Source organism: Cryptomeria japonica, chromosome 10, assembly GCF_030272615.1.
Source record: "Cryptomeria japonica chromosome 10, Sugi_1.0, whole genome shotgun sequence".
In the NCBI taxonomy this organism is placed as follows: Eukaryota; Viridiplantae; Streptophyta; class Pinopsida; order Cupressales; family Cupressaceae; genus Cryptomeria; species Cryptomeria japonica.
The window spans coordinates 599,609,160-599,626,218 of NC_081414.1; the positions used below are offsets into that span (position 1 = coordinate 599,609,160).

At 38.4% G+C, this 17,059-nt stretch overlaps 1 protein-coding gene across 1 annotated transcript in view; it reads left to right on the top strand.

Annotated features, from left to right (window-relative positions):
* The first annotated feature begins 13,716 nt into the window (after positions 1-13,716).
* Positions 13,717-17,059, top strand: part of LOC131049285 (pre-mRNA-splicing factor SPF27 homolog) — a 116,020-nt gene continuing 112,677 nt past the window's right edge. The window contains exon 1 of the mRNA XM_057983338.2: positions 13,717-14,276. Within this exon, the coding sequence (XP_057839321.2) occupies positions 14,040-14,276 (237 nt within the window). The 5' untranslated portion in view covers positions 13,717-14,039. The remainder of the gene's footprint in view (positions 14,277-17,059) is intronic.

Genomic DNA, 17,059 nt, shown 5'->3' on the forward strand with positions numbered 1-17,059 from the left:
AACATATTCCTGGCTCAATCTTTGACAGAGATAAGTTTCTTCACAGAATGACAAATCAACTTTGCATGGTCATACACTGATATGCCTGGATTGGATCCAGATTTGGTAATGCATCATTTGACAGTTAAACTGGGGGCAAAACCAATGTAACAAAATTTAAGAAAGATGCATCCACAAGTGGCATTACTAGTCAAAGCAGAACTTGAGAAATTATTGGATGTCGGATTCATACGCCCAATTGATTATCCTGAATGGATCTCCAACTTAGTGCCTATTAGTAAACCAGATCATAGCATCAGAATATGTACAGATTTTAGAGACATCAACAAAGCTTGTCCTAAGGATGATTTTCCATTACCAAATATTGACTTGATCGTCAATCTCACAACAAGTCATGCGATGTTATCTTTGACGGATGGATTCTCTGGTTACAATCAAATAAAAATTGCATTCGAGGATCAGCACAAAATGGCATTTACTTGTCCTTGGGAAACCTTCTGCTGGAATGTCATGCCCTTTGGGCTAAAAAATGCAGGCGCTACTTATCAAAGAGCCATGACTACTATCTTTCATGATCTCATGCACATTACTGTGGAAGATTATGTCGACGACCTCTTGGGAAAATCAATAGATAGAGATACACATTTGGACATACTTTCAGTCATCTTTGATCGGTTGGAAAAATATAAAGTAAGAATAAATCCTAAGAAATGTGTCTTTGGAGTAACCTTCGGGAAGCTCCTGAGATTCATTGTATCAAAAAGAGGAATTGAAGCCAATCCAGCAAAAGTCAAGGCCATCCTAGAGATGCAACCACCACGAAACATTAGTCAGCTTTGATCTTTGCAAGGGAGACTTCAATCCATACGAAGATTCATAGCACAACTTGCAGATGAATGTAATCCCTTTCAACACTTGCTACATAAAAACATCAAATTCAAATGGGATGATAACTGTCAACAAGCTTTCTAGATACTCAAAGATTATCTTCTGAATCCGCCAGCTTTGATGCCACCAGTTCCAAATCAGCTTTTATTACTATACATATCAGCTACTTCAACAACACTAGGGGCACTCTTAGCACAACAAGTTGCTAAGGGCAAAGAAAAGGTAGTATACTATATCAGTCGCACATTGGTGGGATATGAGCTAAACTACACACCAATTGAGCGTGCATGTCTCACCGTGGTCTTTGCTTCATAGAAATTACGACATTACATGCTAACTCATAAGACTAAGTTGGTTGCAAAGATTGATCCATTGAAATACCTTCTCAATAAAGCAACACTTATTGGGCGACTAGCCAAATGGGTAATGATCCTGAGTAAATTCAACATCAAGTATGTGGACAAAAAAGCAATAAAAGGACAAGCTATTGTAGATCAGTTAGCAGATGCCCCCATGATAGATGATGTTCCTCTAACTTCAGAATTTCTAGATGAATCCATTTTAACAGTGTCACATGCAAAGCCATGGCAACTATACTTTGACGACTCATACACACAGCATGGGGCAGGAGCTGGCATCCTCTTCATAACTCCTCAAGGGGATTCTATACCAAAATCATATCGATTATCATTTCCCTGCACTAATAATATAGCAGAATATGAGGCATTAACAACTGGATTACGGATTGCAGTTCAGTGGAAGATCCAGGAACTTTGTGTTTTTGGGGACTCTCAACTTGTAATTCGTCAAACAACTGATGACTACCAAACAAAGGATGAGAAATTAATGCCTTACAAAAGAATGGTGGATGACCTGAAACAACATTTCACAAAGATAGACTTTGAGCAGATACCAAGAGAGCAGAATTGAGCCGCAGATGCCATGGCTACAATTGCTTCACTGATCGATCTATTTCAGAATGAGACCTGCTATGAGTTCTTGGTGGATAACCTTTTGGTTCCTTCATATGAAATCACTCCTACTAAGATAATATGTGTCGTCAGTCCTGAGTCCCAATTATATGGTTCCATTTTCACATACCTTCGTGATAATACCTTTCCTCCTGACCTATCCAATAACCAACGTCGCACTTTCATTCGCCAATCTTCTCGATACGTCATTTTAGCTGATGTCCTATACCGTCGAGGTCTAGATGGCACTCTTCTTAGATGTTTGGAAAGCGACGAAGCTCAGATTGCGTTACGTGAAGTACATGAAGGGATATGTGGTCCACATTCTAGTGGTCCTACCTTAGCCAAGAAACTTATCAGGACTGGATATTACTGGCCCAATATGGAAAAAGATTCATATCAGTTTGTCAGGAAATGTAAGCAATGTCAACTTCATGGAGACCTCATCCATGCGCCAACACAAGAACTTCAACCAATTGCGATTCCTTGGCCCTTTTGTCAGTGGGGACTCGATCTCATAGGCAAGATTCACCATCCATCCTCCAACGGTCATAAATTCATTATCACTGCCACAGAGTATTTCACAAAATGGATCGAAGTTGTGCCTCTCATGCAAGTAACTGGAAAACAAATTGCTACATTCATTCTCAACTATATCATTTGTCAATATGGTATTCTTGTTTCCATTATCACCGATAACGGGCGTCCCTTCAAAAATTAGGATGTTTGTGAACTCTGTGACCGCTTCCATATTTCCCATCGTTTCTCCACACCATATTACCCCCAAGGTAACGGTCAAGCTGAGGCATCTAATAAAACAATCCTTAAAATCTTAAAAAAGACAGTAGACGATGCTGGCTGTAATTGGCATATCCAACTTAATCCCACACTTTGGGCCTACCGCACAAGTGTCCGCACACCTACAAGAGCTACACCCTATTCACTTGTCTACGACGCTGAAGCTATCTTGCCTATTGAGGTCGAGCTACCCTCTTTACGAGTCTCTTTGCAAAACATTATCAGTGATGAAGACTATAGGGTCTCTCGCTTACAAGAGCTTGAACTATTAGATGAACGCAGACAAACTACTTTTAATCATCTCAAGGCTTATCAACAATGAATGAGTCGCAACTACAATCAGAAAGTCAAGCCTCGCACATTTGAGGTAGGTGATTTGGTTCTCAGAGAAAACCTCAAAAATCAGCAAGACAGAGAGAAGAAGGGCAAGTTCAAACCAAACTGGCTTGGTCCTTACATCATTACAACAGCATATGGATTTGGTGCATATCAGCTCTCAACCACAGAGGGTGAACCTTTAGAGGATCCTATCAACAGCATGCACCTTCACTGGTTTTACACATAGCTCTTTGGAGTATCCTAATTCAAAATACAAAAAAAAATCATAAAACAAAAAATCGTTACTTGGTGAAAACTTGGCAAACAGGCGCCTTGTGACAACAAAAAAAAAATAAAAAAAAAAAAAAAGTAAAGAGAAATAATTTCGTCCAACGGTGAAAACCACTTCGATGGCACCTTGGGCAAGTACCATGGTGAAAACCGGGTCACCGGCGCCATGTGTAGAGACATTGCTCCTCCCTCCTTCAGGATTCCATTTCATCCTTTCACTTTGCACACACTCACGACCTATTCATCCATAATAAACATACGCATTCCCATCATGGCTTGTTATTGATCTACCCAAGATTGGTTAGCCATCCATAATAACCTCCCTTTTCACCTTTCTCCATCCATAATAAATCAGCTCCTATCTGTGACTAAGACAAATCCTACGTCTAGTGATGGGTGTGGAACTGAGAGCATCACATGTTTCTTGGAGTACAATTTCTCCCAGTTTTCTTCAGTCTATCCGCGCACAATCCGCAATAAAGCAACATCTGCATCGCCAATTCGCAATAAAGTTCCGTCTTCTCCGCAATAAAGTATCAGTTTCATGGATTGAATCAGTTTCAGATGAGACACAGCAGCAATGGACTTCAACAAATCAAATATTTCAACAGACTCAGGCAACATTAAGGTTCAGTGCTATCTATCCTTTTTGTGAAAGTAAACATTGTGACCACAATCAAATAAGACTTATACAAGTGACAAGAGACACTAAGCTTGAGGACTAGAGTGGATGTTGGTGTTGAGTCTTGGTTTTCTTTTGATTTTATCTTTTTGGTGACATGTCTTTTAGCTTTTCCAGGATGTCTCTGACTAGAGATTCTATCTCCAGGATGTCTTTGACTAGAAAGGCGAGGATGGGGTATCGTCACCTATTTTTCTTTGCTGTCTGTGGATTGTCTCTTAGTAATGCTATGACTTGTCCAAGGATATGAGGACACTAAGAGTCTAGTGTGAACTGGGGCATTCCTTGTTTGTGACTGTCTTATCTCCATGCAAACAGGTACAATGACTTTCTGGGTCGAACATATGCCTCGATTGTCATAACCTACTTGCCATAATAAAGCTCAATGATGAAAACGCACAAGAAGCTCTTTCACTTTCATATCTTCTATCTTTCATCCCCATTTCTTGATTGACTTCCATCATCCTTCTTGAGTCTATGTAGCCCGCTATCACATGACTGAGTATAATGACACATCAAAAATATTTGCATTTCATGTAGTTGCACTTGCATTACCACATATTAAGCATTTCATACATACATATAGATATCACAATTGCATCACATCATGCACACAACATATGTTAGAACATTTTACATTCTCATCATGTAAATAGTCATTTGCATTATCATTTTCATCTGCATTTCATACATTCACATTTGCATTTGCATAACATTTAAAAACATAAAAGAACAAAAATATTGCATTTCCTCATGTAGATATTTGCATCCACATCATAACCATCACATAGAAACATACATCATAAAACACATCTCATCACATAGGTACCCATGCATATAGCTGCCACAAAGATGAATCATCTCATATATATATATATAAAGTGTCATGATACAATGATGTCAAAATCACATGGCTACAATCACCCGGAGGTGTCTACATCATAATACAAAATGGTACAAAACACTGATACATAGGGAGCCCTCTAAGGCTATGATGAACTCCCTCCCTCGGAGCTGCCTGGCCTCGATGAAGTCTGAGCCCTGGAAGGACCAGCCCCAGGATCATCCCTCCTGTCCCCTTTATCTGGTGGTGGTGGAGGACCCATAACCCCACCGCTGAACGCCTGTCTCCTCTGGCTCCCTCTCGTAGCTGTCGCTATCCGCGATGGTCTGTGGAAGCTCCTCGCCCGCTGCTCTGGTGGCACTTCCCCATAATATAGGTCTCGCCAGTAACCTATCTCCTCCCCTGCCCATAGAACATAGGCATATCCAGCCCTTGTATCCTCTACCGCCTGCCTCCCAGCCCTCAGCGTTGTCTCAGCCTCAGTATAGCGCTGGATAGCCTGATCCCGCTCATGCTCTATCTCCCTCAGTCACCTCCTGAGCCTAGTTGTCTCCCTCTCTAGGTCCTGAATCTCATCTGCCTGTCCCTGGCAGATCTCCTTCAGCTCAAGCAGCTCATCCTCCTCCTCCTCGGCCCCCTGTGGCTCTGCTTATGGCTCCCCCTGTGCCTCTGCCTATACCTGTCTCTGCCCTTGTCCTGCACTTGTCTAGGACCCTGTGCTGCTGGCACCTGTAATGGCAATCCACCGCGACCCCTCACCACCTGAGCCTGTCTCTCCTCCCCACCCTCTCTCCATGGACCCACTCTCCTCTCTCCAACTGCACCCCGCCTCCTCCATCGACCTCTACCTCCACCATCTCCATCATCATCTCCATCCCCCCCACCATCTCCATCTATCGCCTCCCCTGGGTCAGTCAGTCGTGGGAATGGATGCTCAGCCCAATATGCAGTATACTCTGCATCCATGCCTGCATCCTCAATCTCTGGCCACACATCCCACGGCAAGGGAACCATCTTCACTAGTTGCATCACGACCTGATCATACGACAACAATGGCCCAAAGTGTGCCTGATCCCTAACTGTCCGAGCATACATCCCGGAACCTCGTGGCATCCGTTGAATATGGCCAAACTGCCTACATACCCTATCAAACAGCTGTCTCTCCAATACATAGGGCGTTCGCCCAATCAGATATCTACTCCGGAAGGTATAAGGTAGATCCACTGCATCATCCTCCCACTACTCGCACCCAAGGTATGACCTCCATATCACAGTGTCGATCTCATCCAATACTCGACACCAATGCTCCAACCTGCCAATCCATGGCTGTGATGTAATCATATCATATAAATGCACAAAACTGCATCCATGACCCCTGCCCCTGAAATGTATCGATCAGGTAACTGGTAGATGCTCATAGGCCCATACCTGCAACAATGTAACTTCGCAGCCCAATCCTACGGATCCATGATACACAAACTGATGCAGCTCATAGTACAAGTGTGCCAGCACACACGGTCCCTAGGCATATCTGGTGTGCTGTGTAACCAGTGTCTCCAAGGTGCTCCCCCAACCCACAAGCAACCCTCGTGTCACCCTGTCTGGACATAGGAACCCACTGATCACTCCTCCCAACATTGCTGGTAGTGCCAGTCCTGTCGCTGTCATCGTGTCCCATGCCACGTGTCCAACTCTCATCTCTAGGCCTGGATCCTGAAACACTCATCTCAGGGCCTCCCTATCTCCCTCTCGATCATAAGGAATCAACTCCCCATCGATCGGTACTCGCAGAATCCTGTAAACATCCTCTAAGGTGACTATCATCTCACCCATCGGTAAATGAAATGTACAAGTCTCTAAGTGCCATCTCTCAGCCAGCGCAGTCAACAACCCGAGGTTCGCCCGAAACTCAGGCACATACATAATATGTCGCAAACCCATACCCTCAATGGCAACTCTGTCCTCGAATGTCAACTCTGGTTGCAACCTTTGAGTCGACGAGAATCTCTCTCGCGACTCTAGCATAGGCAAATACTCTTGCAGTCAACCAAATCAATCATGTCAGTCATAGTGGCATTCACTGTTCATCACAAAATGCTACTTTTTATCTAAGTGCATATGGTACTCTATCCTAGTAACACTCACTGTTCATCACAAAGTGTTGCTTCTATTCTAGTGACACTCACTGTTCATCACAAAGTGTTGCTGATTATCCTAGTGGTACTCCCTGTTCATCACAAAGTACTACGTTTTTGCACTCCCTGTTCATCACAAAGTGTTGCTCACATTTGTACTCACTGTTCATCACAAAGTGCTGCTCATATTTTAGTACTCCCTGTTCATCACAAAGTACTATGTCTTGGTACTCACTGTTCATCACAAAGTGTCTTGATCTATCCTATCCTAGGGCCTCTGCTTGAGTGAATCCTCTTGAGTAGTTTCCTAATTGGCAACGTATGTTCTATCACAAAATTGTCAATCCTAGCCCTATCTGCTATCCTAGTCTTCCCTAGAGGACCTGCTTGAGTGTATCCTCTCAGCAGCTTATCCAATCGACAACGTATGTTCATCACAAAACTACCGATTTGACCTTGAAGACATAAACGCATCTTCATGACATAAACGCGCTTATAGACTGCATAAACGTGCTACTCTGCACAGACGCGCCTGAAATACACAGACGTGCCTATGCTCTGCACAGACGTGCATGTCCTACACAAACGTGCCCACATTTCACAAATGCACCTGAACAACGCAGACGCACTCACATTTGGCACAAACGCTTTTCCCAGCATAGACGCGCCTGGCACCTACGTAGATGCACCTACACATTTTTGGACATTTTCGACATTTCTTAAACATGCATTTATTGCACTACCTATGATGCATTAATGACAACATTTATTACAACAAAGTACAAGGAGGTTTTGTGGTACTTACCGGCTCTCTTGCGTCGGCTAGCCTCTGAAATCGACGAACGCGATCGAATCTATGCACCAATGCCATCGCTGCTGACTGCTGCTGCTCTATCTCGCTTTGCACTTTGATCTCTTGGATGTGTGGATGACAATGAGGATGTATTCCCCTCGTGGTCTATCTTATAGACTACCCTAGCCCTAGCCCTAGCCCTCGTTTCCCGAGTCAGTCTTCATTATCTCGTGACTCTGTCACTCTATCCTATCTTGTCAGTCCATTCTAGCCTTTCTTTCTTATCGAGAGATTGCCTGCGATCTCTTCAGACATTTTCATCCAATCTCTCGAGGGGGCATATCATTCCCATCTTGGGGCAACTTTGTATCAGTTCATATTATTTTCTTTGAAACAACGCGACAAGCTGCATTGTCTCAAAGAGGGGCAAAATGTAGACACCTAAAATTGTCTAGTCTAATTAAATAAATATTTTATTTATTTAATTATTTTAGCCTGATTCTTCTATTAATTAAATAAATCTTTATTTATTTAATTAATTCATTTATCCTCTTCTAGCCTTATTTCTCATTTAAATAAATACATTTATTTATTTAAATTATCCCTTTTCTTAAATAAAATGAATATTTCATTTATTTAATTATCCCACTTCTTCTATTAATTAAATAAATCTTTATTTATTTAATTAATTCATTAACCTTTCTACCCATGACACATGTCATTCATCTCTTAATTCCTACACTACCTACCCCTTTCATTATTTTATTATTTTCTTTACCTACCCTCTAATCATAGCCGACCTCTTTTTACACCTCTCAATCTTATCCCTCCATTTCTTATGGTGTCTTCTATATAAGGAGATGCTTCCTTCATTATCAAACCCTGGCTAATCAATTTATGCACTTGACTACACTACGCTTTTCGTATGCGATCCTACTTGCAACCACATTTTCGTTCTTTGTTGAGCTCTTGTGCACACATAGAATCTGAAAGCAAATATATCAAGCAAGATCAATGGAGATAGGAAGAATGGAGATTCAAACCCTATTAGACATGTGATGGTATAATCTTTGTGATTTCATTTGATTTGCATTGTCTTAGGTAATCTTCATATGTTATGGTGGATCTTTGTTGTTGTTAGGCTAGGGTTTTGTGGTTGAATTCATTTAGTCTTTCAATATTATTGTTGTATCCATTTTCACCGTATACAACTAATAGTAGCAATCTAACTAATATAAGTCACAATTCTAATTAGACTCTTATTACAATTGCAATATAACAAAGATAGTACAAAAATGCAAGATATATAAATACCATTATGAACGATGTCTCATTATCCTGCAACTTCCTCCATGTTCTTTGAGTGTATTTTATTCTAAAATAAGAACATAAACAAAAATAGCATCTGACAATTCCCTTCCTTGACAACAACATTCCATATACCATCTCATCGACCACTATCTTGTGAGTTGCAGGGAACACCTCGTTGTAGGTGGTTTGCTTTGGCTGTGAGTTAGTAGCAGGACTTATTGCTACAAGTTAGTATCTCAGAAGCAAGCATTCATCCACTTTATTACCATTTACAACATCATAAGATTATATCATTCATAAATATTCACAAAACACATGCATTAATTATATACCATATATCATTTATTAAGCTTAAAAGGTATTACCAATGTTTATGATAAGGTCTTAAAAGCATACAAGGTGTCTTTTGAAAGATGGAATAAAATAGGTAAAATGGTATCAATTCTAGAGCCCATCACTTTCCAAATTCAGTATTATACACCACGACTATTGATTTATTTATCACAGTCAACCCACTTCTATAATCTTTGTACCGCTTTACAATATTTATGAAGACCCTGGTCTCTACCACTATTATTTTCACAAACCATTGCTTCCAAATTACAATAGACTTTTCAACCCTTTCAACCCTTGTTCCAATGACCTCTAGATCTCCTTTTAATCTAGTTGTTGCACATGACAAATTGATAGTTTGGACAATGTGATTGTAATTGCATTTAAAAAAAAAAACTACTTTTGTATAAGATATTTTAACTCCTATTTTAGCACTGAAATATCCTCTAGACTTTACTGATTCTCCATCACAACCCTTATCTCAAAAGCCATATAGATTCTAAAAATACCAAATTTAATGTTTTCCATTACTTTTGAAACCTTCTTTATTTCATTGATACCTCATCTAGCAACCAATAACTTCCAATCAATACTCCTAATCCACATTGTTGTGCTATATTGTTTTATTTTTTTACAATTTTTAATTTAGCAAAGTACATATAACAACTTTTGACATTTCTATTATTCCCCTCATTTCTGAAAACCAAGTGGATTCTTCCTTTCTCATTGTTTGCAATTTATTTCCTACATTTTTTCATCTTTTATTCAATATTTTTGTACAATTTCATAGTTCTTTCAATACAAAAAAGCCCATCTTCGGTCATCTACTCAACCCATGACTCAATTGCCTTTCCAACTGCCTCATACTTATTAAATATTTCAATTACATTTTTATCAACACCTTATTCAACCAAATGATCTCCAAGCATAGGTCCCTCCAATGCCTCGATTAAAATATTTAAAATATTTTTAATATAAGAAGATAAGACTTTGATCTACTCTTCAAGTTGCTCATTGTCGGTTCTCTCTTTTACCGTTCTCTCCACAATTTTTGTAGCTCAAAACCAAAAATTATGTATGCATCCTTCGTGTGTCGAAGGTCCCATGTCAATCCTTGGAACTTGATAATCATCTTCTCTAGCATCCTCCTTATCCTTGTCATTTATTGGCTTTTCTTTTTCCATGTATTGTTCTCCTAGGGCATCAACCTTGAAGCAATATGAGCCTTTCCATCCTTGGCAGAAGAGCTACATAATAATTTCACAACCACATCAGATTCAGACACATTAACATCTTCACACTTCCTCTTCTTGCAAACTACATTTCTCTCAACCATTGACCACAAGATGGAATGTTAAATGTACTTAAGGTGATAGTTGACAAGATGGATGGAAAAATGCTTTATGCTAATTATGTCTCACAACCTTCAGTACCTATTTCACTAAGAGACATAAGCTTAGTATTATATGAAATCAAGAGGTTTTATGTCGATAAAGGAGAAGATACACGTGACAAACACACATTTTCTTGATGTAGATCAACATCATATTCTTGCACTTTCTATATATTATCTACTTCTATGTCAACTCTTCTCACTCGTAACTATGTCTAGGCTTAGGAGGTTTTTCATAACAAGTACTTTTAAGTTTTAATTCCTCATCAAGTTTCATATTGTCACCTCACTAGCCCTAGTCGTGCTTGACCCTGTTCTTCCAATATTAATATTCATTGTGATTGTCGATGTAACAATGGAATTTTCACATTGCTTCACTACGCTTGAAGGTGATCTTGATCATTTACTACTAGTGTGCTCTTTCCTCTTTGCATCCAACCACTTTTTAGTGCTCCTAAAAAAAATACCAAAGACATTTCATTAATATCCTTGTCCTGCATTTTACTCCAATCAATTGAAGCAAGTGGCTAAAATTGAATAGATTCCAAATAAACCAAATTAATTGTATTTGAGCCATCATCTATAATTCCTTCAACATTTAAATCCAAACCATATTATTTGATATATTGCATTGTTAATCTACACCAATCCCTTTTCTGTAGTCCTCCCAATAATCTTCCAAACGAGGGTGGTGCTTAATTTTACTTTCATGATATAAATTCTTCTTTACATATCCTTTGCTATCTTGATGATATCTAAAATTAAAACAATTCATAGTTATCTTCACAAGACATCTCTCTATGTTTTGTGCCTCAACTAAACTTGTATAACTATAATATGACAATTCCAATGGAATTTATATCCCACTTTCTTTAGATCCATGCACTTTTTTGTTAATTGATTCCAATTGCCTGCACAACTCAATTAAAACTAAATGACTAGATGGATACCTTGGCAATATATAAGGATATTCATCAAATCCACCTAATCTAATATTAAAAAAATGACAAACAAAAGAAAATAACTTTCAAATCATTTAATCAAGTTTGTAGCCTCAGAAGAAAATCTTTGGCTCGATTAAGCCTCACGTTCTCTCGTTGTAAGCATAGTGAATGCATCTTTAACTCTCCTTAAACGTTTATTGCTAGGATTCAATTGAAATTGAGTATAGAAAACATTTATTTGAATTGCTTCATGATAAACTCCTACTTCACAAGGCCTAGGCCATGGGTGCATAATAGCAATTTCATAATATAAATACAAACTCATGGAGAAATCTTTTGTATTCAAAAAATCCGTAAGCCAATTATGCAAATGATTACCAATTAGTTTTCTCCAATAAACATACTGGGATTCATAAGCTATTACAATAATGAATTGACACATCCAATACTCAAAGGAACTTGTTTCCCCAGATCGCCATATTTAATATTTTTTATGTTCACGTCAAAATAAGACCTGACAAGGACTTTGGGTGTCTTCGACTTTCCCTTCCTTGGCTTCTTGAACTAGTGTTTTGGAATATTATTCAAGTATGTATCTTTTATCTCAATGAAATAGTTTCTCCCACTTTCCACATTCATATTTGCATAAGCTTCTCTATTAGGGAGTCTTCACATAGTGGTCATATAAGGACCATCCAATTTAGCTATCAACTTATCATCAACAAGTTTTGCATTTACCTACAAGAGTCCCAATAACAAAGGAACAAGTTAAAAGACCCACTCAAAATTTTTCTTCATTTCACATACCTTTGTCACTACTGATATCTATTCCTTGAACACTTCGTAACACTAACACAATTGCCCATCATAATATAACATTGCCAAAAAGTAATAAACCATAGTTAATAAAATATTAGCTTCTCGCTTTCACCACAAATTCCAACTACAACACCGGTACACCTGCACCAATTCTAATAGCAAAAACAACAAGTTCAAAACACCCACTCAAAAACTTTCCTTGTTCTACATACCATTGTTGCCATCAATATCTATTCCTCGAACACCCCATACCATTGACAAACACTACAAACCCACCTCACCCTCCTAGATCCATTATAGCCCTTGATCATCAACAAGAAACCAAACACACATCAACAACAAAAAGCACTCATAGTTCCACACAACACTTGATCCTCGACACATGAGTTCAACCATGCAAAAGACCAAAACATATATGAAAACCAAGAACATTTTTATACACTAACAACCATTGACCATACCATAGCTCTAAACAACAATGAACCATACTTAGAAATCTATCACCTTCCTGCTTCCATGATAGCCTCCAACTACAACACCACTGTCCCTAAAATCCTTTACTAGTTCCACAAACCACTTTTGCAACCAATATCTCTTCCTTGAACATCCCATGCCATTGACACATATCCACTTCCTTTATACTCCCTGTAGAAAGCAACCACCCAAAAAAATCTCTTGCACTTCTACCATAACACCCAACCATACACTAACAACCACCCAACATAACATAGCATAGCTAAAAAACAATAAACCATAGTCAAGAAAACATAAGCTTCCCACTTCCACCACAAACTCCAACTATAATGCCAATCCACCCACAAAAGTTCCAATAGCAAAATCAACAAGTTAAAAGCACTCACTTGGAATCTTTCTTCATTCCACAAACCAATGTCGTCATCGATATCTATTCCTCAAACAACACTGTGTACCTCTTAACATATTTTCATTACCTCTAAATAGATAAATTGAGCTACACAAAACATCAAAACATATACATAAACTGAAAACATTTCCATATGCTAACAAACACCAACCAAAACACAATTACAAAATAATAAATTATAATTTAAAATATCAAAAAACAATAAATCCAAGAAAATCAATACTCTTCAATGCTATTTTACACTACTCTTCTTTTTATTTTATTTTTTGAATATTTCAGAAACTTTGAACTCAACACCATGTGAACGCCTAAGATATCCATTTTACCATTGGTATACGATCATAAAAATAACCGAAAAACAACTATTAATCTCTAAATCCATCAAAACCAGCATGCTATCGCAGGAACTGATGCAGTGCAATGCGTCTTCTGTTTTGATTGCGTAAGACGTGTCTTGAGGGAAAATTAATTTTCCCCTCTCTAGGCAGAGATAAACGATTCGGGCGGATGGAAAGCCAGGCATAGGTGCCCTTCAAAAAGTACCCTTTATTTCTTTTATTTAAACTGCGGTAACAGTAGGAAGTCTCTGCTAAATCTCTGCAATAGCTTTCATTTGCGTGATTCTTGTGTAAATCGATGGGAAGTAAGCAAGTATTAATGCTGGAAGCTGCACCAGACGATTTGCGCTCAAAGTGGAGGGGCGGCATTTCAGACGAACTAATAGACGCCCTGCCTTATATCGACCACGACTATGCAGACCCCAAAGTTAAAGCTGAAGTGGACAGAATGGTCGAAGAAGAAATGCACCGAAGCACTAAGAAGCCCGCTGATTTTCTAGCCGAACTGCCGCCCGCTCCTAAGCTTAATTTCGAGGTCAGTGTTTATCTGTTTATGCATTCATATGTCACTCTGTTTTTTATTTTGCTTTTTTTTTAATATGCATTATGCCTATGTAGGATTAAATTGCCCGCTCGGATTAGAAACTGCAACATGCTTGTTATCCATAAGTTGAATGGCTCTATGGGATTGGAAACAGTGACTTTCATCGATTTTAATTTAATTTTTAATTTTTTTTGGTCTGCTGTTTAGTTAAATAGCTCTTGTAGGGCGTGAATCCGTGACCCGTGATTATAACTTCTCTGCTTAAGTAAAATATGTTTGTACGGATCATCATGATGATCTCTCGTTTAGATTTTTTGCATGCTTAACGTTATTGAGATTCTGCGTGAACCAAACCCAAGATAAAGCAGGCGTTGCTTTAGGAACTCAGATATCTGTTTATTCATATCTAACTTTTTTGTTTTAAATTAAATGGCAATCAGGAATTCGAAACTGTGACCTGTAATCGAGGTTTTGTGCAAACCGAACACAAGCAAAATATCTCAATGGGGTTTGAAATACTGACCTATCATTGCTCTCTTAAGCATACTAAACCCTAGCGAGAAGGGAACTCATTTAAGTTATCTGTTAAATTGCTGAATGTTACGTTGCGGTTTGAGTTATAGATGAGATTAAATTAACGACAAGCAAAATGCAAACTAAAATTGAATTGAATAGTTCCCGAGGATTTGAAACTGTATCCTTTTATTGAGATTTTTGGCTTATTCCATTTTCTATGGGCCTTAGGTCTTATTTCTTGGTTTATGTTGATGTGAGGTTAAATTGTTCTGTGGGATTCGAATGTTTGACCTGTTAACTACATAAGTTGAATGGCATTATGTGATTCAAAATTGTGGCCTGTTGTTATGGTTTCTGAATACATAAGTTAAATAATCTGGGGTGTTTGAACATTCCAGCCAACTGAACATAATTCAACTAGTTTTATAAGTTTGCATGACTCAAAGTTATGACATGTCATTAATAATTTCTGTAGACTGAATGTTACTTCAAATGATTTTGTGAGACAAATCCATGATCTGTCATTGATATTTTCTGCAAACTACACCCTAGAGAAAACAGGCATTGATTGGTTCCTTGAGATTCGAAAGTGTGTTCTTGGCACCAAGCTTTTCTGTATCCTAAACAAAGATTTGTCGTTTAGACTATTTTTTCTCGTAACTCTGTCTTTTGGATTAATTTTGAGGTTAGTATTTTTTCTAAATTATTGGGTACTCTTGGAACCCCCCATATGGATTTGGGGTTGGTACGCTGTTGGGTTCACCTAGTGCCTTCTGCGAGCACCCTGGGTGAACTTAGGGGGAACCATGGTGTTGGGGCCCAGAAAATGAAAAAAAAACACTTTTTGGATTTTTTTAAAATAAAAAATTTCCAAAAAAGCCTAAATTTGCCCTAAAGTGAGGGCATATGCTTTGTTTCTTTCATTTCACAAACTCAAGGGACCAAAACAACATTTTTTTGTATCCAAGTTGCTATTGTTGTTTTTTCAAGGTTGCTTCATTTTTGTTTGAAGTTGAGGGAGAGTTTAACCTACACCAACAAAGGGGAAAGAGTAGCATGCGGAAGATTTAACCAGCAAAAGTGAGTGCAAATCTTGTAAATTTTCTCAAGTTTTGAAGAATTTTCATTTTTTTAATAAAAATGTTTTTAAAACCTTTTATGTACACTTTTTAAAAAAAAGAAAAAGTTGCAAGGTTGTGGATTTGTAATATTTTTGGTTTTTTAATGTTCATATAAAATGGTTGGTAGTTCTAGTTCAGTTGCCTAGCAACTTATGGCAATGACTGAACACCTTCTTGGTGGTGGGGGTTATCCTTGGTGTTGTACCCAATTTCGAATTGAGTAGAAGATTCATACAATCGAATGAAAGTTCATTTGTGTGCTATTTCCAGCTTGGAATTAAGAATTTGTCAAGGGCCAAATAAAAAAGGGTTTCCAAAGCAACAAATGCTGGGATATATTAAGTAACAAAAGGATGTTGATGATAAATAGTAGATCAAAGGAAATAGCACATCCTCTTGCCAAGAAAGGATTAGATAAACTGTCCTTTCATTCCATTGTCACCATCTTATTGAGAAGAGAATGCCCCCTTTCTTTCGCATAAAAGAGACCCATTGAAAAATGCCTTTAAAAATGAAGCGAGGGAGGTTGTAGATGAGAGCATTGCTTGTTGCATTTATAGCAATGGGCTTCCTTTCAACCTTGTTAGATCACCATATTGGTAGGATATGGTGATGACCGTTGCCAATGCACTTGCTGATTATGTTAATCTCAGGTATGAAAAGGTGCACTCCAACTTATCGGTCAAGGACAATGCTTCAATAGAGGCATCATTGAGAGCAATTAGAGATACGTGGGTTGAAATGGGTGTGTCTATCATTTATGATTTATGGAAAGACTGTAAAAGTTAACCACTAGTCAATGTCATTGTGGTGTCCCCTAAAGGGGTAATGCTTTTGAAGGTAGTAGATTGTGAGGGGCAAGTGAAGGATGCAACTTTCATTCTTAGTATTTTCATAAAATCCATAGGAATGGCGAGCCTTGAAAATGTTGTTCAAGTCACTATGGACAATGCTAAAAATTGTGAGTTGGTTTTATAGTGGAGGATATATATGGGCATATATTTTTTGGACACCATGTGTTGTCCTCTCACTCAATTTGTATTCCAAAAGAATGGCATAAAGATCAAGTGGGTCAAAGAAATCTATATGGAGGCTAAAGAGATTCAAATGTTTGTGACCAATCATCATAGGTCACAA